Source organism: Hetaerina americana, unplaced genomic scaffold (genome assembly GCF_022747635.1).
Source record: "Hetaerina americana unplaced genomic scaffold, ioHetAmer1.1.p SCAF_9, whole genome shotgun sequence".
NCBI lineage: Eukaryota > Metazoa > Arthropoda > Insecta > Odonata > Calopterygidae > Hetaerina > Hetaerina americana.
Window position 1 is genome coordinate 64,402,579 of NW_027287538.1, and position 25,526 is coordinate 64,428,104.

The 25,526-nt window shown below is 35.0% G+C and overlaps 1 protein-coding gene across 1 annotated transcript in view; it reads left to right on the top strand.

Moving 5' to 3' along the window:
* Nucleotides 1-25,526, top strand: part of Brf (Brf RNA polymerase III subunit) — a 168,705-nt gene that overhangs the window by 142,045 nt on the left and 1,134 nt on the right. Inside the window, exons 5-14 of the mRNA XM_071597583.1 lie at nucleotides 7,117-7,266; nucleotides 10,377-10,470; nucleotides 17,555-17,687; nucleotides 18,788-18,914; nucleotides 18,996-19,202; nucleotides 20,148-20,375; nucleotides 20,486-20,590; nucleotides 23,213-23,387; nucleotides 24,596-24,638; nucleotides 24,738-24,871. Coding sequence (XP_071453684.1) covers nucleotides 7,117-7,266; nucleotides 10,377-10,470; nucleotides 17,555-17,687; nucleotides 18,788-18,914; nucleotides 18,996-19,202; nucleotides 20,148-20,375; nucleotides 20,486-20,590; nucleotides 23,213-23,387; nucleotides 24,596-24,638; nucleotides 24,738-24,871 — 1,396 coding nt within the window. The remainder of the gene's footprint in view (nucleotides 1-7,116; nucleotides 7,267-10,376; nucleotides 10,471-17,554; nucleotides 17,688-18,787; nucleotides 18,915-18,995; nucleotides 19,203-20,147; nucleotides 20,376-20,485; nucleotides 20,591-23,212; nucleotides 23,388-24,595; nucleotides 24,639-24,737; nucleotides 24,872-25,526) is intronic.

Below are 25,526 nucleotides of genomic sequence, written 5' to 3' on the forward strand. Positions count from 1 at the left end.
GCTAGAAGCATGTGGCATAGATAAAAATATCCGGGGCTGGATTAAAGACTTTTCGAATGGTCGGGTACAAAGACTAGTGATATATGGAGTTTGCTCAAATGCATTAGAAATGACTTCAGGTGTTCCCCAGGGAATTGTTATCAGGCCTTATTTATTCCGTACTTCACGTTAACGACATTCACTCCGTAGTCAGCAGTAAGATATTTTCAATATTTCGATGCTGTGGTTTACCGTGATGTCCGTGATCCTGAGGACACAGCGGCTTTATCAGATGACCTTAATGCTATACAATGCTGGTGCAACACTTGGCTATTAGAATTTAAAAAAGTATTAGTGATGAATTTTTGAAAAAAGATCAATTCCCTCCCGAACGCCTACTGCATCGGGAACACCGAAATGGAACGTGTAGACTTGATAAAATACTTGGATGTTACCCTCACGACCTCTCCTGGGTGAAACATACTATTATTAGCGTATCCAAAATATTTGAGGAGCTAGGGAGGTTACATTACTGGTTAAATATTTTTGTATTAATTGGAAGGATGTATCTTTAGCAGTGATGTTGAAAATGTATTATTGCCCCCATCGGTAGGAGAGATCATGTCAATTAAATTAGAGAGATTAAGTGTAGAGCAGGTAGATTTAAGATGCTTTCGATGAACGATAAGGGATCAGAAAAACATTGCCCGACCGCGTTAGGGATCATATTCGGGTCAAAATTAGTCTGGTGTGTATGCACCCCCTGCCACACACCCTAGCGGCGGCTTGCAGCATACTTAAATATCTAAAGTACCATATCTGAAATGTAGGTATGTTCTCCCATCATGGTAACATTTATTTCACGGTTCCATCCGGTCACAATTAGGGCGAGCTGTGTAAGCTTTGGGGTTACCCGAGGGAAATGTGTGAACTTAAGTATTTTCTATTTCAGGAAAATTTCTATGATTCTCAGCAAATTCTGTGAGGGATTCTTGAAGTAATGAAAAAAAATTGAGTTTGCCGACACTAGTTATTAGTATTTACCACACTGTATGTTATTTTTCAATTTATGGAAATTTGAATGTAATAAAGCGTCACAATTCTTGTCGCCGTAAGACACGACTATGATGCATTTTTCTGCACGCGCCTTGATTGAACTAGTGGAAGTAGTTATAAAGGGAGGTGTACGAGAGGTGAAATCTTATACGCAGTTAGGAATGGGCGAATAAGTTCATAGAAATGGGATTTCAGGAAGTGGAAGGAAGGGTGGTGGGAAACTCGGCGTCGTAATTATCCTAATCTTAACTAAAGACCCCAAGAAGTCTATGATTTAACGACCCATCCGACGGACAGAATACTCTCCACATGAAACCTTTGTAGAGATCGTGATACCTTGTAACATTTTGCCACCTATAGGATTCGAAGCCGGGCTCTCGAGGTGGGAAGCCAGTACACTAGCCGCCCCACAAACCCACGTTATGTGTACGTTATGATCTTTATACATCTATTAAAGTTATCTGTGTGAGCTTGTACATTTTTTTTACAAGAAAAGGGTATTTTAACTGTTATTATTAAAGAAATGAGGAAATGAAATAATGGATCAGGCGTTTTTGAGTTCATGATGTCGATTCCCGGCGCTAAGGTTACGATCATGCGGGCATTTTCAAAGGAAACGAGAGGCGTTGCACGCGAGCATCGTTGCCGATGGCATGTTTACATTCCGACGGCGTGTCAGGCGTCTGGATTCCGCGATCATTCATTCCATTCTTCCTGCCCATCGAACTGCGGAAGGCCACTATAAATTCTGTAATCGAGGAATACGAGTACACCGACGAAGATATAACCATACAAGCTACTCACTCGAACCGTATAGTTGCACACTAACATAGTGATATGCCGAGGCTTTGACGACTTTGTCGAGGCTCGAAAAATTCGGTTCTTTCCTGAATGAAACCTCCTCCTGATCGTGGGATTGGCTCTGTGAAAAACCGTCATTGCATCCGAGGTCTCCTTAGTCCATAGGAAAGACACTCTCCGCTAATGCCGTCAGACTGTCCCAGTTTTGTGTGACGTTCGCTATCTTGTCTTTTATTACGCCTTGAGGTCACATGGACACTTGATCTTTGAGGACAGTTACTTTCGTTTGAATAGGTTAAGGTATAGTCTGTGTGCCATAGGTTGATAGGATTGCAATTCATAGGAAGATAAGCCGATAAATGCTCGTATCTATGATTAGACATTCGCGAGTGGAAACGAAGATAACTAATTCAAGGCATGTTATGAAAGTAATGAGGATTTTAAACACTGAGTCATAGCTTTTCTTTAATAAGAGAGAACTAAAGAGGTTCCTCGGTGTTTAATTTTCCGAACGAAAAGTTAACGAAAGAAGATAAGGATATTTGTCCGGGGTCGAGTTATCATCTGAGAACGTAGGGTCAATGAGTGGTTTATTGAAATTGTTTTTGCGACGAAAGCTAATATTAATTATGTCTATTAAAGCCACCTGACTTGCATTTCTTGAGTTACATGCCATTTATATGACTTTCATGCTGAATACATGGAAGAGCTCCACGCCCAGAGTGTAGCCCACTTTGACTAAACCTGAACTTCTTGACTAAATGTGGTAGTTACGCATTTCATGGTTTGCGGTACCACAACTGTTATGCAGTTTGATACAGAATGGTCAATGCCGAATTTATTATGGTTCATACATGAATTACTGAAAACTGAATTGGCAGTTACCTTGCGACGATTTCAGTGTGTAAAAATCATCCCGATTCGAATCCTTGACCGGCATTCGGACCCGGATCCTTCGATATCCGGTCGAGTGCTTTAGCCAGTAAAGCTATCGAGGCGTCCTCTTAAAATCTAAAATTTTTCCGGTCGAGGCGAATGATTTTTGCACTCTGAAATTGTTGCATTGAAATGCAAATTAGTGGATGACTATGTTAAATGTTACTGTTGCGGCATCTCCCGCAGTTTCTTGGAATTAGACAGTTACCTGTCTATGTGGTGTACATGAAAGTAATCCGCCTTTTATATTGTCACAAAGATGATAATTTTCGATGTTTATTCGGAAGGATTGAAATGCAAAACATTTCTTTAATTACGCTTGAAATTTTTTTTTAAATTATTAAATATTTTAGACAGTTTTCAGTACAATGGAATCTCATAATACGAATACAATCCTTTCCGCGATCTATCTCGTAAGCAAAACACTCGTTAGGTGAAACGGCTTTTTGCATATAAATTAATGTAAAATACAATGATGCGATCTATACCGAAAAAAATAAATTTTGTTCAAGGTTAATTCAATGAAAATTATGTGTACATTGTTTAGGATCGTGGTTCACGTTCATCTTTTTTTCTATCGCGGAATTAAGCAACCGGAAATGCGGACTCGATTTGTGAAAGCAAAAAAGGAATCGGAATATATTGTTAAATATTTATGTTAATTACCTAATTCCTTTTCACTAGAAAGTTTTCTAGAGACATTTGCTTTCGCCGATTCCTCAAAATTGAGTGAAAATGCGACTCAGAGTGATCGATAAATAAATTTATGGCGCTCATCGCCAGTGCCATATTATATACTATAATATATATATATATATATATATATATATATATATATATATATATATATATATATATATATATATATATATATATATATATTTATAATACCTGCCTTATAAGGTAGTACTCATGGTACGATGTAAAAGTTTCCCGTGACCTCCACATCACATTTAGCCTGCTGTTTTCGGCTTAACACTTCTTGAAGGTCCGTGAAGTTTCTGAAGGGTAAACAAGCCGGGGTTTGATTTTCAAATTGCTGCTCGCATTTGTGCAAAATGGCAACGTGGGACGGCCTTTCATAGCCTTGTGGTCGGGCATTCTCTTCTACTGTTATGTTCACAAATATAGATTCGCTTCAGTATCTTCTTCCCATATAGAACCATCTCGTCACAATTAAAAACATGTTGTGGCAGGTACGCAACCTTTCAAATCGTTGAGAATACGTCACCATTGCGTAGATACTCTTGCCACTCTATTTGAAGCATCCATCTCCTTAGTCTTGTCCGTGTTCTCGAAGAAAAGGCCAGTCGTTGATGGCGACCGATTGTTGATGTGCGTACTAGATCAGCTATGCTCACACCTTTTCCCCGATTTTCATTCTGTCGTGGCATTCTTCTTACGGATTTTTATTAATCTTTGCACAAAAAATCACTAATTATATGTTTGAACACAAGTTTGGAAATATCTGTGATCACTAGCGACACAAAGATGCCATTGGAACAAGTACTAGACTCAAACTGCCATAGCAGGTGCGCAATGAATCTGGGAATCCTCTCTCCTTGTCACTCATTATGCGAAAAGTGGCTTGTTTAGCGAGTCGTCTTCGGGACCAATATTTTTGCTCATTGTGCAAATAAATCGCTGTACGAGGTCCTCGTTGAGCGAGGTTCCGCTGTAAAAGATTGGTCATTGAGTGATTTCATAAATATACTTCATATAAAATAACAAGGTGTTAAGAATAGTTGATATCAATGCAACATTTTCAGAGTGTAAAAATCATTCGCCTTGACTGGGATTCGAACCCAGATCCCTCAATATCCGGTCGAGTGCTTTAGCCAGTTAAGCTATCGAGGCATCCTCTTGAACTCTGAAATTTTTGGGGCTTTTAAAAGAACAAGATGTTGTGATGAAATACCGTACATACAATGTCACAGTCCTTTAGAAGCCCCAAAAATTTCAGAGAATAAGAGGACGCCTCGACAGCTTAACTGGCTAAAGCACTTGACCGGATATTGAGGGATCTGGGTTCGAATCCCAGTCAAGGCGAATGATTTTTACACATTGCTGAAATTATTGCATTGAAATGCACATTAGCGGATGACTCTGTTAAAAGTTACTGCTGCGGCATCTCCCGCAGTTTCTTTGGAATAGTTGATGTACCTGCAGCATTGCTGAATAGCCTGGGGGAAAATGGGGGGGGGGGAGATTTTTTGACCTTACTCATAGAATTTGATGAGTTGGCCAGATTTCACCAGTTCAGTTTTCATTCCTATCCTATTAGAATGGAAGTTTTGAAGATCGTGGAACCATATGTACCAAAAAAGTGATACCATGAATAATCAATTTAAGATAACCTGAGTGGGCAAATTACTACCTCAGCAAAATCAGTTTGGATTCAGGAATGGCATGGTAAGAAATGATGTTAATGCTGTGCTTCATGCAATTGAATATCTTGATAAAAGACTTACTTATTCAAAACCTGGTTATGAATTAGCTAGCACAAGTACATTCGGCAGATGGAGAATTAGGATAGGTTGAGGAGTCGGAAAGGGCTGTCCAATGTATATTAAATAATGGATAAATCTGTCCATGGGAAAGCTGAGTTGGGAATAAATGTGGTTGGGTCCAGTTGGTTGCTCATGATCCAGCAATAGTTAGCCAGACTGCCAAAAGATAGCAGTTATTGTTTATTGCAGTATAAGACCAAATTTTGAAATATGGGATAAAGATTAATCACATTGGAACCAATGTAATGAAATTCTCAGGAAGTAGTACAGCAAAGTTAAACGTTAAAGTAGGAGGGAATAAAATAGAGTAATTTGAACTGTGCACAGTATTGTTGAGGAAAATGGACATAAGGACAATAATTGCATTGGCAAAATAAACATTTTCAAAAAAGAGGCATTTCATCTGAAATCCATGAAAATACGTGAATGTGATTGGCTGATAAAGACCTGCTCTTTGGTGAAAGAGGATGAATCTAGATGACCTACCTACGTTTAGGATACAATATAGTAATAATACAGGCCCATAGAATGTAAACAAACTGCCATCATATTGAAAATATAGGCAGATAGAGTTTCAAAGGCATGGGTGTATGACCATGGTATAACTCTGCTCAAAACTCATTCATAATTGCTTAGAGGAGTAAGACTCATTTCAGGAGGTATCATACCGGAGAAAGTAATCTGTTCATAAAAGCCCCCACTACCTTAACAGGGATATATCATATTGATCTCAGGTTAGGCCCTAAGATTTTTCAGTATATTTCCCAGACTGTAATGAATTGTACCGACCTTCAGGTTGATTACTGTGTTTATGGTTTTTTTTTATTTCCCAGAGAAATTGTTTGATTCTCCTGGGGATTAAATAATATTGGTAGGCTCTAATGTATGGACATAAGCAATTATGAGAAAAGCATTTAATTATACCTGACTTTATTTTGCACAATGCATTTAAATTTCTTATGCATCATCATCAGGTACAATACAAGTTTTAAAAGTCCGAAGGAAGGCATATGTACTGAAAAATTGAAATGGAATAGGTGGTCTTAAGGAGGATTTGGAGGGAGAGAGGTGGTGTGGGAAGGGATGGTGTCAGTCATTTGTGGAGATTGCTGTTCTTAAAGATATAGAAGGTTAGTGCCTAGAGGAGAGAAAATTTGACAAAAGCCAAAAAATTCAAAATTTTCTATGTCATATTCTGCTCCATGATTTCCAATTGTTCCTAGTCATTGTGTCTACAGCGTTAAGATCATAAAGCAAGATTTCAGGAACAAGTTAGCTGTGGGGAATCCATCTGGGAAAATGGGACTTATAACTTGTATTGTACCGTAAGATGATGTGTAAGCACTGTAATGAATTGTACAAAGTAAAAACCTGTGTAAAATTATATTTTATTATTTTGAATTCTCTTTGGGGTCTTTGAAATGCATATTTGCAGGTTAAATGACTTTGGAATGCTTCATATTCCTGACCTAGTAAGTAAAGGCTAAATTTATTTAAACCTATGAAGTTTTCTCTTTCATGTGAACCATGGAAGAGAACAACTCTTTGAGTTATTCTTTAATTCAATGAAAAATGCATTAAAACTGTTGAACATGCAGACAGTTTAGTGTGGAATATGAAGCACTGCTGGTATATTTATGTATACTTTTAAGGGCTCTGAATATCTCAATTATTATTTATTTTTCCCCCCTCATTATCTTATGCTTCAATTAACAATAATTGAGGGTTTTTTGTGTGTCTATTTCTTAAATTGGTGAATCAGAACATTATGTATAGTTAACTTTAGAAAACTCCAAGTTTTTACTGTAAAACTTAATTGTTTTCTTTCTTCCAGATCCTTGCATTTACGTCCTGAGATTCGCCAGTCGCCTAGAATTTGAAAAGAAAACTCATGAAGTGTCTCTAACAGCAATTCGGCTTCTTCAGCGAATGAAACGTGATTGGCTTCATACTGGTCGAAGGCCTTCAGGTCTTTGTGGTGCAGGTGAGTTAACATTCTGATGAATCAATTATTTTCAATTAGTAGAAATGTGTACATTTATTTATTTATTATTTTTAATTTACACTGAATAGAAAAGAATGTATTACACATTTAATGATACTATCATTCTACTTATGGTTGAGTGCCTGTAGACTCCATGTTGACTGCGAGAGATGAAATGTTTGAGCAGGGGGGTGACATCCCAATTAGCCCAAAGCGTATTAAGTTTTGCCGCAGCACTAATGGGAGATGAATCTAAACATACTTTATTGTATAAATTTAAAATATATTTGAGAATTTTTCAGAAAGTACTGTCAAGGAAATATTAATGGATTGCTTACTGCTGGCTCAAAACAGTGTTATTATTAAGATTTATAATAAAGACAATCATTTTCTATGGCTGACGAAGGAAATAACACTTATTAGTAAGTATTTTTCCCAGCGAATTGACTGAAAACTTTTGGACTAAGTCATACCCATGTACCCTCGACCCTTAATATGCTGGATGGTTTTAGAACATATTTAGTTAAAAAAAGTGCACCTTATGGATTTGGAAATATGGTACATGTATACCATTTGAATCATTCCCTCTCAAGGCCAAATAAAGAGGGACCCCTACAGATCTTTTGAAACTTCTGATCTATTTCACTTTGAGAATCTCTTATTGCCCCTTTATCCTTCTGTCCTCCTCAGAAAGTATCTACAAGAGTGCATTCTGATCCTTACTTCAAGTGTGTTGGTACACCAACTTATCAAATTGATGTTCTATGTTAAGTTTTTGTTGCACAAATCAGCATTCTGAACTTTGAGGCACCTTAATCGGTGAAGATTATATGAGAATATATATATATGTTTGCTAGTATAAAATATTTTGATGCATTGATGTATTTGTCAGAACAGTAGCAAAGGCCTAAATGCATAATAAACAACATAGGATAGCTCCATAGGAAGCTAAAGAGGCATAGCTCTGTTGGTCATTGATTTCTGGGTGGCAAAATATGTATAATTTGTGTAATGATAAATATTTTAGACATTATTATTATTTGACATCTATGGTTTTAATTAGGTTTTGAATAGACACAAATTTAACGCTACCACATTTCTTAGTCTTGCCTAACAGGACACAATATGACACCCCTTACTACAGTGAACCCTTTTTTAATTGCATATGCATTCCACCTCTTTTCATTCCGTCCAAAATTGCTATTCTCTTTCTTCCTATTCCTCACTTTCCTAATGTTTTCAGCTCTATCAAGGTCATCAACATTCCACCACGCATCAAAATCCTCTGCACCCACCTTTCTTACCTCCTTTGGGTTTCTCCCAAGAAACAGTTTTCTTCCCCCACAATGATCAAAGTAATTATTCCTTGCTTTCCTTTCCATCCATAAGGCATTATGTGCTGGTAATCTCTCTCTCACTTAATTCTGATTGGATATGTTTTTTGACTGGTTGCATTAATAGTTATACTGAGTGTTTAAGAAAGTAGACAGTGACACTACATTTTTGGGTACCTACAAATTCAGTATGTGTAACCATATGTGATTCTTCCAATCAGGCTTATGCCGCTGGATTCACAATCCGAGTGGTTATCTATACTTGCACTTTCAATAAGCAACTTCTATCATCCAATATGATGCTACTTCTTTGTTATATGAACGGGCCCTGTTTTTTTAAATTTCCCCTTTTCTAATGACTGTATAGGTGCATTCAGTCAACCTGAGTGGTTATGTACAAAGCAAGTGAGAAAAACTCCAAAAGTGGTTGACAGGAGCATGTTGATGTTCTGAATTAGATAGATAGGAATATTGATAATGTTCATTGCTTACTTAATGACTGAAATATTTTGTCTCTGCGGAACTTAATGAAATTTACACAACATATTGAAATGAAAAAAGTAACTTTGTAATGTTACACACACTTTATTTAGGACACAAGTCGTACGTCATGATCAGGTGGTCCTCTACGAAGACAACTTTGTATTGCTGGTTTAGATAACTAGACGTGAAAGAATAATAGAAAGGATAAAGTAATGATAGTAAATATAATGAAGAGTAAATAATATATATAATAATCTTTCTATTATTAAATAATAATAGAAAGAATAAAGGAGCTCAAAACATGTGCAAAAAATAGAAACATAACTTCCCTCTTTGCGAAGCACCTTATCGAACACGACCACTAAAGTGACTTTGAGACTGAAATTAGGCATTTCGAAGATAAAAGTCATCGACTTGATGCATTGGAGCAATTAGAAATTTTAAAATGTGTCCATTGCAAGGATAGCTTTGCTAATGAAATTTTGTATCCCTCCCACTCTACCCTCCCATCTATCACACTTTCACATCTAGTAATCCCAAGAGAGGGACATCCCACTCCCAAACAGACCCCCATTCACAGAAGCCAATAATTGACACCGAAAGCAGTACTTCCCTTTCCCTCCAACTCTGACCAACACCCCTCCTCCCTCACTCTGAAGGTATATTTACAAATTTGTCTTCTGTGAGCACCACCGGATAATGATGTCCAACTTTGAAACCTAGGTTATGTTCTAATTAAAGGGGTTGGTTTGGGATTGCAAATTTACTTATTTCATTTTAATTAATTACTGCGTTTGAAGTTAAGCCGAACACATCACTGTGTGGTGTATATATTGCATTGTTTCACCAGCCCGTTTCCTAACTTTTTTGGGGTTGACTTAGTTCATAGATCCATGGCAAATATGAGGGATTAGTGCATAGGAATTTGGTAATATTTTTAGAAACATAGCCTTAGCTTACTGGCCAAAAAATTCTTCTGCATTTAGCTTTATTAATGTTAACGTAATTTTTTCATTTGCTGAAATCTTGACTTTTAGCTGTCATTAGTTAAAATGGCTGACATGTTTATGTTACATAATATCCGATTTTACAAGTAACTGATGTTGACAAATTTAAAATTTTTGACAGATCTACTATTAATCAAAACATTACAATATTTTTCAATTTCCATAATGTGCTATGTATCAACAAAATGCAGAACTTGTCAATAATAAATTGCTTTATAGCTTGTTTAAAATGGCTTAATGGAAATGACTTTGGGTGCATGATATCAATACTGTTCACTTATTCCAGCCCTTCTAATAGCTGCTCGTTTGCATGACTTCAATAGAACACCGATGGACATTATAAAAATTGTGAAAATTCATGAATCAACATTAAGGAAAAGGTTAGTAAAAATTCTTAGTCTTAAGTACTCATTATCTCCTGAACCTTTACAGTGGTATTAATACTAGTAGTGTTTATTCATGGTTATTTTTTGGTATTTTACAGCTTTCAATGCTTATAATTTTTTGAGACACACTCATGTCAAATCAGCTCTTTTATTAATGCTTTCAGAAATTAATCAGTCTGTGGCATTAAGGTGTTTATTAAGAACAGATTTTTTTAGGGTCATTGTAACAGATATTAACTTTAGGATCATGTTGTTTTGGACTCAATTTCCATTAGTAGCTGCTCTTTTCAAAGGCTGTCAACTCATCACCCAATAGATTGCAATTTGCAAGGTCCTCCCTAGACAGACACTCCAATATTCAATTTCTCTTCAGAGGGAAAATTCGAAGATTAAATTTTGCTCTTTGTCATTTATTACTCATTAAAAAACTGATACAGCTATTACTCAAAAATATCCTATGTCAATGTGCTAAACCTCTCATCACCTCCAGTTCTGTATTCCTGTAATCTATTTCTCTAGGCCACCTTCATGGGATGGAAGTAGGCAACATCCTTTGGTTGGGTGAGGGTTGTTGAGTGTGGCTGGAGACAAAAAAAGTGAATCTGATTTTTCTAACATGCTTCAAGCAACAGCATGATTAATATGGGATGCCAAATTGTCCCCAAGAAATAATTTCTGACTTAATCTTTTTTCTAGCTGGTACAAAAAAACTGGAAGATCAGTCTTCAAAAATGGCAGCATCAAACCCATATTTCTTTTGCGCTGGCTGAATAGGCTAACTTTAGGCCCATTTTTCAGTCCAGTCTTGAGTCTTTCTGCCTTATGGGAATAATAAGAAAATAAGGAAATTGCAATTCGCCTTTTAAGTTTTCACGGAGTATGATAAAAGGTTGATGTTTTTGATGATTTTAATTATTTTTCAGCATACTTATATGCTTCCCATACTCGTGGCAACTTAATTATTCCCTTTGTCTTTTGTCTAATTTGTGTCATAATTCTACAAAAATTTCGGTTAGCCTGTGTATCATAATGTAATTCCCCTGAGTTTGAATCAATGACTTCAACTTAGGTTGAAAGACCATTTAAGAAAACTATTGCCCCAATCATGGCTAAGGATGTTGCCATTCTTAACAAAATTCACTTTCCATCTTAGCTTGTGTAAATGTGATATCTCAATCTCAGAGGTCATATTCTTCAACAGGAAACTAAACTCAGAAAATATTAACAATATCTCAGTAAAATGCCAAGCAATGTTTTTATTCTTAGTGGTTAATAAAATACTGATTGTATGCTAAATTTTTTGCCATGCAAGCCTCTCAATTAATTCTTTATTGTAGGTAAGCCTTGGGATTTCATAAAATATAAAAGTAGCCCTTCTGAGTCTTTGCTCTAGATTTTAAAACAGCCTACCATTTTTTTATTTTCTTGAGAATACCTGATACCTTCTGACTCCAGTTTTTTTCTTGTACGTTGTAGGCATAATTGAAGGTTTATTGATTTTATTTACTCATTTCTAGGTAAATGGGAAATCAAAGAAGTGGAAGGGCATTGAAAATATGTAATGATTCAAAATTGCTCCAAAACTGTCTTGAACGTAGACAAATAATTAAACTTAAGTTGAAATTATGCCTAAGTTTTCATCCCAGCTAAATTCAAAAATAGGAAAACTACTGTACAAAATTGTTTATGACTTTTCCTTTGAAGAATGGTTGAATACTCACTAACAGGTACAATATTTATTGCAAACAAATGTTTACTGTTGCCACTTTGCATGGAACTATGGAAGATTTCTCTTAATCTTAATAGTTTTCATATTCAATATTTTAATAGTTTTCATATTCTAAACAAGTACTTCTCGGCTATTCTTTCCTTCCATAATGCTTCTTTTTGTTCACTAAAAGAAACTTCTCTTCTCTCCAGCCCTTCAACTACCTCTTCATTCATGAGTTTTCATCTCCAACTAATCTTTAGCATTCTTCTATACCTTCAACTTTAGATTTGGAAGGAAGGGAGCATTTTTCTCAGTTGATCTCCTCCGGAGAAACAACTTTTTCTTGTGAAATGATAATTTGAAAAAATTATTCTAATCCTAGCAGTCTCTTTTTTTCTCCCTTTCTTAGTACCCATGATTCAATCCCATGCAAATTAAATATTCAATCAGGACAGATCTGCCATTCTTCTCCACAACAATAAGAGTTTAGAGTGAACCATAGGGATAGGGGTGAACTTGCTCTCCCTTTCATAAAAAATTAAGACTTTCGTTCTCAATGCCACTTGGCATCTTGTATTTTGTCTTTCATCTCCATACGTCTTTCTTTTACTTCCCTTAAATCATCTCTCACTGTGTTCAACTCTTCATTTTACCATTCATGGGATGAGATACGGACAATTAGATGTTTGGAATAAATCTTTCAGCCAAACATCAATTCACCTGGCAGGAAACCTGTCATGCTGAGAGGTGTGGTTTGATATGCAAAGAGATTTCTGTAATTGCTTCTTCCTATTCTGCTTACATCCTTGAGCAATATGCATAATTTCAAATGTAAATATTTCTGTCCTTCAATGTCTCCATTCACTTGAGGCCAAAAGGGTGTCCTGTATAATGTTTTCGCCAATTAGAAACTCTGTAAAAATAATCTCTATCTCTTTGCATTAGCACACAGCCATTATCAGTAAAAAAAAGGCATACAGAAAAACTACAGCAACAAAAATGAGAGCTTCATTTGTCAATAAGGCTCCTTGCTATTTTGGATTTAGCAATGAAAACCTCTCAGAGCTGACCATTTTAGTCCGCTACAATCAGACTTGGGGAAGTTTGTTTTAAAAAACAACTCAATTATGATAAGTTAATCCTTCATTTTTAATCAAGTTCTGTTATAAGTTGACCTAATATAAAACTGGCTTAAGTGAGGTACACTCATCAAAAGCTATAGTTTATTTAAGCAATCATTACTCCATATTACCAAGAACACATGTCTACCATCCATGTTAAGAACACAAACTCTTAGAATTCACCTTATTTGACTCACACATGCATTTACTAATGGAAATTATTATCTTTACCAATATTATACTTAATTACAGTGCTATCAATTGTGCAAGTCCATATTGATGGCCTCCAACTTCATTTAGAAAGTTTTCCAGCCAAGCGTTTCTAATTAAAGTACTTATTGTGAATTACAATTAGGTTTAAAATACTTCTCTTCTGGAATCTGAACCTGGGTCATTAGAAAAAATATTTTTGGCTCTTCTTGTGGCAGTGTAGTAATAATAGCAGCTAATTATATAAGAATAGATGTATAATTTTTAATAATTCAACATTAAAAGGCATCAACAATGAATAATTACTTGTGAAAATATTTATCATGATTCAATAAAAATTTCATTTCAAAGTTATGATAAAGTATTTTTCCTCTTTTTGGTGAATATATATGTCGGCCAATTTTAAATGTCCTCTAAACATCTGCTGATGAGGGGATGTTGGTATATAGTGATAGGTTGTCCAAATCATGTCACACTCAATGTTAAGTACGTACATTCCATTTGACAATATGTCTGGCATCCCCTTATTCTCAAATATGAGTAATGTCACCTTCCTTTTCACCTCGTTTTTCATTGGTTGTAAAGGGTTGTTGGACATAAGTATTTCTTGTAGCTTTTCTTTCCTGACTGCTGTCCTTTCATCTGAACTGTGGTGTAAGTGTTGCTGCCAATCTGAAGTACTATGCCATATTCTCCTTCTAGCTTTGTGGCCCAATATCTTTATCATTTAGATCCTCTTAGCATTATTTCCATCTCTCTTGAATTGTTCTTGTTTCAATCAATAATTTTCCTGAAGATTCAAATCCTCATTCTCTATACTCTACAGAAGTTTTCACAGTGTAATAATTATCCTGCTGTATCTTTAAGAGTGAGCATGGATTTTCCCTGCCTACTTCCTGACAAGGCTCTCATCTACCTGTACAGTGCACCCATTTCACCCCTTCATTCCCTGGTAAAGACTCCATGGCCTCATCCTGTGTCCTCCATCATGGTTCTTTCTCTGTAATAGTTTGCTAATATGGTTTATTATCTATCTCCTCGTACTTTCTTCTACCTCCCTTCATTTTTATATTCTTCCATTTACTTCTCTGATCTATCTCTCTAATCATTTTGTTAATCCATGGTGCCCTGGTCCTTTTCTTATTTACTGTTCCTGTAGTTTCCTTTAAGGCATTCTATACCTCTTTCTTGGCTTTTTTCCTGTTTATCTTCTACCCTACCCTTTCCCTGCTCTCACTCATAAATGTTTCCCCTGCTACATGATGTACCTTTTTCATACATTTCATTGCTTCTGCATTCATTTTCCTCATATTTCCTCCCTGTTTTATCCTCTTGAGTCTGGTGTTAAGCTTCATTATCTTTAAATAATGCTCTGATTATTCAAAGACAATAGCCCTAGATGGAGGAAAACCAACCTATGTGGGAATTGAACCTGTAACCTCTGGAATGATTGGTGGAAACGGTACCCAGTCGTTACTGAGGTCAGCAAAAATTTTCCATATGCACCTCTTTCTATTGTGGTGTTTGAACCAATTGTTTGTTATAAATAAACCAGTTCTTCTGCAATACTCTTTGGCTTTCTCCCTATGGTCATACCTTGTTCCTAAATTAGTCTCATATCTCACTTGCAGCTCTTCCTTGGCCCACCATTGCATTCCAATCACTTTTGAAATGTTTCCTTCCAAAACACCCACAATTAGTTCCTATAATTGATTTTATGCACTATTTCTCCCCAATGATTACTTGTTGGACTTAGACCTAAATAATGACCAAGTTTGTTGGTGCAGATTTTATTCCTACTGATGATATTGGATCACTCACTTGTTTTTGTTTGGTTGTCTGCTATCCCTTACTGGCTCTCTTACCTTCCATTGTATATACCGTATTTTCCCATCGATAACACATGCGTTATCTATGAAAAAATGACGATGCGCGTTCGGTGATGAAATTTGAAAAAATCCAAACATTTACATCCCTATGTACCAATAATTTGAAGAAGATTCTCGCAAAAATAAACTCACTTAGAGGCATGCCTTTCCAATTGCATTCTATATTCTACAGATCTGTTACTGTTACAGTTATTTCATCTCACCAATCCATGAGAAAAAGAAGAAACATAATTTCTCTACTTAATTATTCTAATACGTAGTACTTCTCAATTCTAAAGCATAGTACTTCACGTATACATAGAGAACGTCGTATTATATACACGTGCGTATAAATATATGATAGGATAGGTAGATCACTCGAATCAAAGAAATTCGTTACCAGAATCACAATCTAATGAATCAAGTTCATTTATTATCTCTTCAGGCATATCACCGAGTTCACTCTACGAAGTTAACTTTTTCTCATCTCTTAGCACTGGCGTTGAAATATTACCTAAAGCTTTTTCAAATCCATTTGTTAAACAATACCCTCTGAAACCTTGCCAACTTTCCGGGATCCACTGGCTCATTTCTTCATAAGACACTCTTTTCATCCTTCTCGATTCTGTGTAGTCTTTCATACCAGACATCATCCACTTTTCCCGACTAGAACGTAACTTTGATTTAAAATATTTATAAATGGATAAATCGTGACAGCCTCGCAATTTCCTTTTTCTTTCGCGAAATTGATGGCTTCTCGCTTAAAAATCGCTGCATACGATTTAATTCTCCATGGTTAATTTTCTTAAGAAAATTCGAAGAAAATTTTTAAGATTTTTAAGATAAATCTAAGATTTTCTTAAGAAATTTTCTAAGAAAATTCTAAAAGCTTAATTCAGGTTGGAAACAATCACCATGCATGCGGCACTTTCATAGAACTTAGAGGGTGTCTGGAACAGCTGAGCGCCAATAGTAACAAAGCAAGTAAAGCAAACAAAACAAAAAAAATATATCTAATTAATTTTCTTATTGTTTTTTAATTGATTTGCTGTAAGTTAATTTGTATAGCAAATAAACGGGAACACAAACCTATAACTCGTTTCGACTTACGAATCATAGCGAAAAAGCAACGAGGCCGCATATTTTGTTGGCTTGTAAATATTGTTTATTTTTTACCCTTCTGTTGTTTGGAATTGATTTCAGTCACCTGGCTCTAATCTTCTGTATACTTACGGTAGATATAGCCACAGGCAATTATGATTCCATGTATTCATTGGTTGTTACCATCTATTAGTATATGGATATAGACGTATTTTTACACACAATGTACATACATTTTACGCGTATGTATAATAGTTACGCTCATGTATAATATTTACGCGCATAAATATGTATATATGTACAGATGCGCGGCATATACGTATACACGTTCAAGATGACTATGAAGATCTGGGCGCGCGTTATCTTTGCAAATTCATGACAACTACAAAGTTCTGTGTGCGCGTTATCAATGGGAAAATACGGTATTTTTATTTAGTAGTCTACTCTTTAAGGTAGGTTTTGTTTGAACATAAAATTAACACCGCGCCTTATTTAGTCTTGCCCAAAAGACAATATGACCCCATGCAAAAATAATCTCCTCTTCAATTTTACATTCTTCCTTTTTCCCTTCATGCCATTCAACATGCCTATCCTCTTCCTTGCTTGCCTAACCTCCCCTCTCTCCCCCTTCTCAAGTTTTTACAAGGCTTGATGATTTATTTGCTTTTCCAATTCCACTGATGCATTACACCAACAGCTAAGCCTTTAATCTGTTTTAAAGGTTTATGCAACTTTTTAAATTCTTTCCTCTCTCCTACTTAAAATTTTCACCACCTGAATCATACTAATAACCCCTTGACTTGTTGCATTTGACATAACAAAATGGTTTAGTTGCAAAAATTTGTTTGGAATTAGTTGTCTTCTCCCTGTAAATAACATATCAACATTCCGTAGTCCTTCAATGGCTAACATTTTTTTAATCTTTTGTGGATGACCTATGAGATAGCTTTGTATATTTAATTAGATGTGCTTCGAAGTTATAGGGAAAATTGTTGTGTAAAAATCTCATTGCAGATTGCCTCATAGCTCAACTTGTTCATCAAACTAAAATTTTCTTTCCGTCATAGATTGTTTGAGTTTGGTGAGACCCCTTCAAGTTCTTTAACCTTGGATGAGTTCATGACTGTTGATCTAGAGGAGGAGCAAGACCCACCAGCCTTCAAAGCTGCAAGGAAAAGGGACAGAGATAGATTGCAGAAGGTGATAGTCGTTATAATATAAAATAGTCTTTTTTTAGTCTTACTATTGTCAGGTCACCTTATTAGACAATAGAATTTTTATTCTTGTTTGTTTAATGTGATGCCTGGCTTAATGTAAGCCTGGCATGAGAAATGCATGCAGTGTGATGTCTTTCTTTTTGTCTGGATGATAAATTAATACTAACCTAAGAAGAGCTAGACTGCTTGGTGGCTAAATTACTGCCCTTTCAAGCTGGTGGATGTTTGTGCACTAATTTTGTTGCATTTTTTGTGCTTTCCTATTTTCTTCCCAAGTTTGTTGGGCCCTGTAATCTTAGTTGTTAAAGACCTATGTAAAACAAATAATAACATCTTATTAACTGTTTATTGAAAAAATTATGTAAGATTTATTTTATTTCCGAAAGCTAAGCATCATAAATCATAATATCGCTTTGGTGTCACAAAAACATTAAATTTTGTTGAAATAAGTCTGTTTGTCTGTTAAGTAACCCAGGCCCATGTGTTCACTAAATGCTTTTAAACCCATAATGCTTGATTTATATTTTAATTTCTGATGAAAATATCTCTGTAATGACTTATCAATTCCATTCAAGCTCAGTTGAGCCTTCCTAAAGAGTTGTCAGTGAATGCTATATGTGTATTTTGGGTAATCATTTGGCTTAGCTATAGATTATGGATTTCAGTTACTAGAAAATGTGGCAGTTTCACTCTATGCAAACTGGTCTATTAATGCAAAGACTCTCAATGTTAAAACCCAAAACCTGACAAGATTTTACAGGTTGGCCAAAACCTAAAAATAATTGCAATGCCATTTAGTTTAGGTTGTGAGTATCCTCTTAAATTAATTAAAGTTATGCCATAGAATTTGTCATATTAACATTTTCAGCTGTCTTCCAGTTTTAGTTTTCTGCTTGCTAAAAAAATAACCCTTGTCTTCTCAACAAGCATGCACAAATGAATTGATATAGAAGTTAATTCTCTTATAATTAAAGCTCATTTAACCATTTCCAACTTGCTGTAGGTGTGGGTAATGTGTATAATGATTGTTCTATCCCTGGGAAACCTATTTTTTCACTAAATTTTGAAATTAACTGTTTACAGTTAATTGATGAGGAGGATGTTGACGATAAGGTAACTCAACTACAGAAGGAGATAGATAAACAAATTGAAGAAAGACGTAGCCGAACTGGAAGGCCAAAATCTAAGCTTAAAGCAGGAGACACACCTTGTGAGTATAGCTATTTAAAAAAAATAAGTTCTCTATTTTAAAGTGATGATATTAACTCAGTAATTTTGATTATGTCTCCAGCTGTAGATGGTGGGTACAATCGAGCTGACAGCATAAAGGAAAAGGAGGACACAGAACGCTTTATAGTTCAGTCAACCCTTGGGACCATTAAGAAATGTTTGCTCAAAGGAGATAACCACAATAGTGGTGAAGATGAGGATGCTGATGATGACCAATTGATTGATATGTCATCAGAGTCAATGAAGCCTTCACTTCCAAAAGGACTCGGTAAGAATTAAAATATGAAAAAACCACTCAATGATTCTATGCAAATTCAGGTACTTTTGAATACAAATGATTCACTCTTTCCAAATTGGATTTCATTTTATCCAGTTACTTGATAACAGTGCTGATAATGTCATTGTAAATCCAGGTCATAATGTTTAAGAAATAAAATTTAAAAGATTGTGAAAATGATATTGATTAGTGGCTTGCAATACATCTCATTGGTTCTGGTTGGTTTGGTTTGTTGTCTTAATAACATCCGTATTTCAACAAAAACAAAATTATGTCTGCTCTCATCAAGAATGGACGAGTAATGCCATTTACTAAGCAGCCAACTAACTTTGACAGCTACCTGCATGAGCAGATCAAACTTAAAGAGCATATTGATGCCATTTGACCACAGATTTGCATGACTGTGGATTCATGTAAGCTACGGATTTAATGTACCGTATTTTCCCATTGATATACCTTATGTATAGCACACACCCAGAACTTTTTAGTTCTCATGAATTTGTATAGATACTGCACTCACAGGACTTCATAATTATCTTGAACGTGTATAGAGGCCGCACATCTGTGTATACATTTATATATGTGCATAAAATTTTTTTTGTGTGTGTAAAAATACATCTAAATTGGATGTGTGTGTGTAAAAATGTCTATGTTTGTATTTTTTCAATTTTCATTATATAACGCGCATTGTCATTTTTTCGATCATCTGAACATTTTTGTATAGATAACACATGCTGTATTGATAGGAAATATGGTATATTATTTTTACATGCTTGTGTTTAGTGGCAGATGGTACCAGATAGGTGGCCTCTACCCTCACCAATCAAATCAATCCTCTAAGTTGATGTTTATAATGTTGGTCCTCACCAATCAAATCAATCCTCTAAGTTGATGTTTATAATGTTGGTTAAGTCTTTTGAGTAATAACTTTTCCAGGGCCAACAATAGCAATAATGGGCCTTGAGGATCGACTGACTGGTTCATCAAATAAAGATGACAATGACGTCCAGCTTCAGGAGACTGAAAAAGAAGATGAGGGAGAGTTGGATCTGGAGGGAATTGACGATGATGAAATAGATTCATATATTGTGACTGAGCGGGAAGCGTCAACTAAGGAACATATTTGGATGAAAATGAATGCAGAATATCTTAAAGAGCAACAAGGTAACTGGTGGCACATCAGCATTCTTGAGTTATTTATTATTCAGTTAAAACTCCAGTGAGATTGGAGACTGGGAATACATTCCTATTTTGTTTCTGTGTCACAATTTTAGAGAAGGAAGAGCGACTTGCCAAGGAGAAAGAAGAGGGAAAACCAGAGAAAAAGAAAAGGAAGGTTACCAGGAAGCCTCGGAATAATATTGTGGCTAATAGTGCTGGTAATAATTACTATATCATTTGAAATATTTTATCAAAATTAGTTATTTCCTCTGCATTGAATCAAGTTTATGAATTGTGGTGAATATATGTTGTGTAATGATATGGTTTAACCTGAAAATTCATAGAGTAATGATGAATACATATAATAAGCTGATAATGCACAAAAAAAGCACCATACCCTATTTCTTGGCCCATAAGGTGCACTGGCGCTGCATCTTGATTTTGCCACCGCATACTGTATTCTGATTTTGCAGGTTTGAATTTACAAATAATACTTGGATCAAGCAGAAAAGGATCTAAGTATTCTGATATTAACTTTTAAGTATTAAGAAAATTGATTTGTTTTTTTTAAAAATTAGCAGCTTAACGTATATCAATGTTTATTCATCATAGAATCTTAGCGATTCATCATTACCGGGCCAAAATCCTTTCAGATGACTTGTTTCCGTAAGCGTAATTCATGAATTGAAGTTTAAATGCAATATTGTATGACAATCCTATCTCTTCAGATCCCATGAGGTTATTATAATTTTAACTTTTGATGTGAAACAAAGTTTCAATTATTATTTTTATATTATCAAAATTTGTTTGAAAAGCAATCATTTTCTATGTCTTTACAAAACTTTTGTACTAATTAAGGTTAATTGCCTGTAGATTCCGAGTTTATTGGGAGAGATATGATTCCCAATGAGTATTTAGTTTTGTGGCTGCACTATAGCTAAGATGTAACTAAACATGCTACAATGTATACATTTACTATTTATTTGGGAATTTTTTTAGGAAATGCTTTCAATGAAATATCAAAATTCTGTTGCTTACTACTGACTTATTACAGTGATATTACTGAAATTTTTGAATTATTGAATTTTTTAAATTACTGAAAGGCAACCATTTTCTATATGCAGGAAAAAATACGTGGTAGTATTTTTGTGGCGAATTGGCTTACTAATATAGTCAAAGTTATACTAATTATAGACCCATAAGTTGCAGACTAATTTTAGAGCACATTTTGGAGTAAAAAAGAGCATCAAATGGGTAGGGAGGCACAGGAAACAAAAATTTTAATGTGCTTAATATGTTTTTCATGAAAAACAGTATTGTTAACAAATTTTACTATCTGATGCTTGGCTTGAGAAGCAGCGTAGTATGTATTAACAGTGTAAATATAAGAGAAACTATGCTTCCTGAACCGACGATGTTCAAAATGTACATACTTGGTAGCTATTTCTGTTTTTAATATATTTGAGTTGAATTTTCATCTTGACCATTAAGTTTGTATGGGAGATTGTGCCTTGAGATTATTTTCAGTAGTCCTGGCCTAAATCTGAGGATAGTCCTGGCCCTTCTAAATCTAAGGATAGAGAGTTAATAATGAAACAATTTCAGTGGGTAAAAATCATTTGCCTTGAGGGGGATTAGAACCCAGGTCCCACAATGTCCGGCTGAGTGCTTTGGATTCAAGCCTAAGCTTGTATTATTTTGTTTGCAGGGACTTATGAAACACTAATGTGTGAAAACCCATGTGTATACATGACCCATTATGCATTTCTCATGTAATTCATTTATATTGCACTGGTAATATGTATTTTGTGTTGTCTGGTTGCATGGAGGAAAATTTTAAGGAATTCATTAACTGGAAAACCATTCCTTAATTGATTTATATAGTATGTTTATATATTAATGCCTTCATAAATAGGATGTGTGTAAACATATGTATTTGGTGAAATTAATATATAGATAGATTTCATTCAGATATTCATGAATTTCTATTCATTGGGAAATAATTTCCTTTCAGTGTTTAGTTTTATCTTTACAGCAAAAAGAGGAAAGTTCATGTTTGAATTATTATGTATCAAATGCGCACTTAATTTAAAAAGGTAATTGATTTTATTGTAATTTACAGTATTATAAATGAGAATTATACTATAGGAAAAGTGCTTTTATGGAAAAAATGTGAAGTTTACAGATGTATGCATGAAAGATTTGTCATTATGTGGGGACTTTGATACTCGTATATTGGAATTTGTAATATTAGAATTTCCTGATAGATGTATAGCAGACAACATAAGCAATTTTTCGTTCTAATAACTATAAATCAATTATCTTCCACACCGCTTAACCCGAATTCCCACACCAATTTCATATGAGGTGATTTAATATGGATTTATATTGATGGCTGTATTAATAAGGGCAATAATATCATTAAAAAGTCTTGTTTTTAGGCGGTTTTTAAGTATTTGTAGCAGCATATGAATTAGCATTTTCTGATCAAGAACAATAGTCTTTCTTATGTTAATGAGTAAAAGAAGTAACCTTGACAAGGAAGTTTATTTTCTCCTGCTTCACCATTGAGAAACTAAGTATTTTCTTGATTCAAACCCTTGCCTTTCGCAATTAGTATTATCCGTTTCTGATGGAATGAAATTCAAGATAATACACCTGTTACAATTCTGCAGTAAATCCACCAGTATTTACTGTAGAATTTGGTGGTTTGGTTTGGTGGATGTACATTTATCTTTATTGTGGTTCATCAATTTTGAAAAGAACAATAGGACAATAGCTTAATAATTTTGAGTGGTCTAATCACTATTTACAACCATATGTTCTTTTTTTTATTTCAGGAGAAGCAATTGAAAAGATGCTTCAAGAGAAAAAGATATCTAATAAAATAAACTATGATGTTTTAAGGAGTTTAACAGACATGCCTATATCCATGAAACAAGGTTCTGAGGCAAGTGGTGAAATGGTGAATTCTACAGGCACTGAGTGCATTGAAACAGACTTGTCTTCCAGGAGGTTAGTATACTATATATAACAGTTAAGTTTATGTTACGCTATTTAGCAAGTATGGTATTTGAGCTTAATGTTTCAGTTACATAAAATATAGCATTTTTCCCATGATTTTAACATGTTTCTGATTAATTGATAAGTTTTTTTACATAACTCTGAGAACCCAATTGTTATGCCATTGGTCATTCGGAATGCCAGACATGGTTTTTCCCAAATTTGATTTTATCTGATTTTTTACGTATCCAGAAGTTCAAATTTCCTCAATTTGGCTTGATGTAAGTGGTAGATGGCATATTACGAGGGTAATCCCAGAAGTACCCGTCCCAACAAAGAAAACACAAAAAGTTTTGAAAAAAATGTGTTTATTTTTCAACATAATCTACTTTCAGCTCTATACACTTTTCCCAGCAATGTTCAATAAGTTTGATACCCTTTTCATAATAAGAATGTCTTGCTCCTCAATAAAGCCATTAACTGCTGACATCACTTCTTCACGGTTGGAATATCTTTGACTAAGGGCTAAATATGGCAAATAGGGTGCATGAGGTAGCAATTCCAACTTTAATTCATGAATTTTGGCCATTGTCATAATGGATTTGTGAGCTGGTGCATTGTCTTGATGAAACAACACTTTCTTCTTAGCCAAATGCGGCCATTTTTGCTTGATTTCTTTGCTCAAATGTTGCAATAAGTTTGCACAATACTCGCTGTTGATAGTTTTTCCTTTTTTAAGAGAGTTTCGGGATGTCATCATCATTGACACAGCCACAGTTTTTGTGTATGGGAACTACATTTGATTTTTCTAGATTACCAGTTGTTAGCTCATTTTTCTTTTGGTGAAATGCCTTATTTTTTTGGAATATGGTATCATGTCCATGTTTTCCAATGCCGCTGATAACCGTAATGCCAAGCTCTCTCACTCACCAACTCTTGGTTACCTAATTGTCAATTTTAATATCTTATAATGTTCTTCTGTAAAAAATTATTTCGATTTTAGTTCTATCATCAGTTTGTATTTTTCCTCACCTTAATCTATTTAGCTTTTAATCTTCTCAGATTCTTTTCCTAATCTTCCTTCATTTACACCTAGTATGAAAGGCTTCCACCATGGGACACTTGAGGCAGTGTCTTATATTGAGTACTTAAAGGTTTACTGGTATTTTATGAATAACAGTTTCAAGCAATAATATATGTTTTTTTGTGCTTGGTTTCAGCTTTGAACAAAAAACTCCTTCAGAACCCAGCTGCCTTTCCTATGTGAGTACTATTTATCAGCATGAATAAATACATTTTGCTGGTGATTTGTTTGTGAATGCAATTCTATATTTTCTCAAATGGAAAAAACTTACTTTAAAGGGGGAGAGGAAGAGGAAATTAAGCTCAGATTCAGTCATTCCTCTAGAGGAAAATATTTTCAGCCAGGGACCAAGCCCATCACAAGGAGAGAATGTCCAAGAGCTTCAAGTGAATGATGTTGGGCGCCTGTCAAGGTTAGCAATTAATGCTTGTCTCATTTGGAATGATTTTCTTCTCAGGCATTTTTATTTTCATGTAAAATGTATGAATTATGGTAGACACTCGAACCAAATGCATATGCTTGTTACTAAATTTCTGTGATTAATATTTTTGTGACATATTATGCAAATGAATGGTACTGGATATTATATTTTTCATTCATAGTATCTTAAATTCACCAATTTGTATTTTTGGCCGTAATCCTAGAATAATTGAAATGTAGTAATTCATTCTGGGGGATCAGGATGGTGCAGTGGCTAATAACTGGCTTCCCACCCAGAAGATCTGGGTTCGAATCCCAGTGGTGGCTGATTTTTCAGTGGTACTCCTGATTCCTACCTGGGGTGATATGTGGCAAGTGAGTACACCATCTGTTGGATGAAATGTTAAATTGTGGACAAATTGGTGCCTTCTGTTAGGAGTGGGCTAATGCCAATGCCGGGTTTCTTTCCAACCTTCTCCACTCCCAGGACATCCTACCCCTACCAGATTACCCACCTATCCCTTTTGGCATAAATGACCTCTGCTGTTGGTCACCTCCCCTAATAACTACTACTATGTCTTTCATTTATTCCTACTGAAAACTAGAGGCATTGAAAATATAAGTGAAGTTTATTACACAATTTAAGT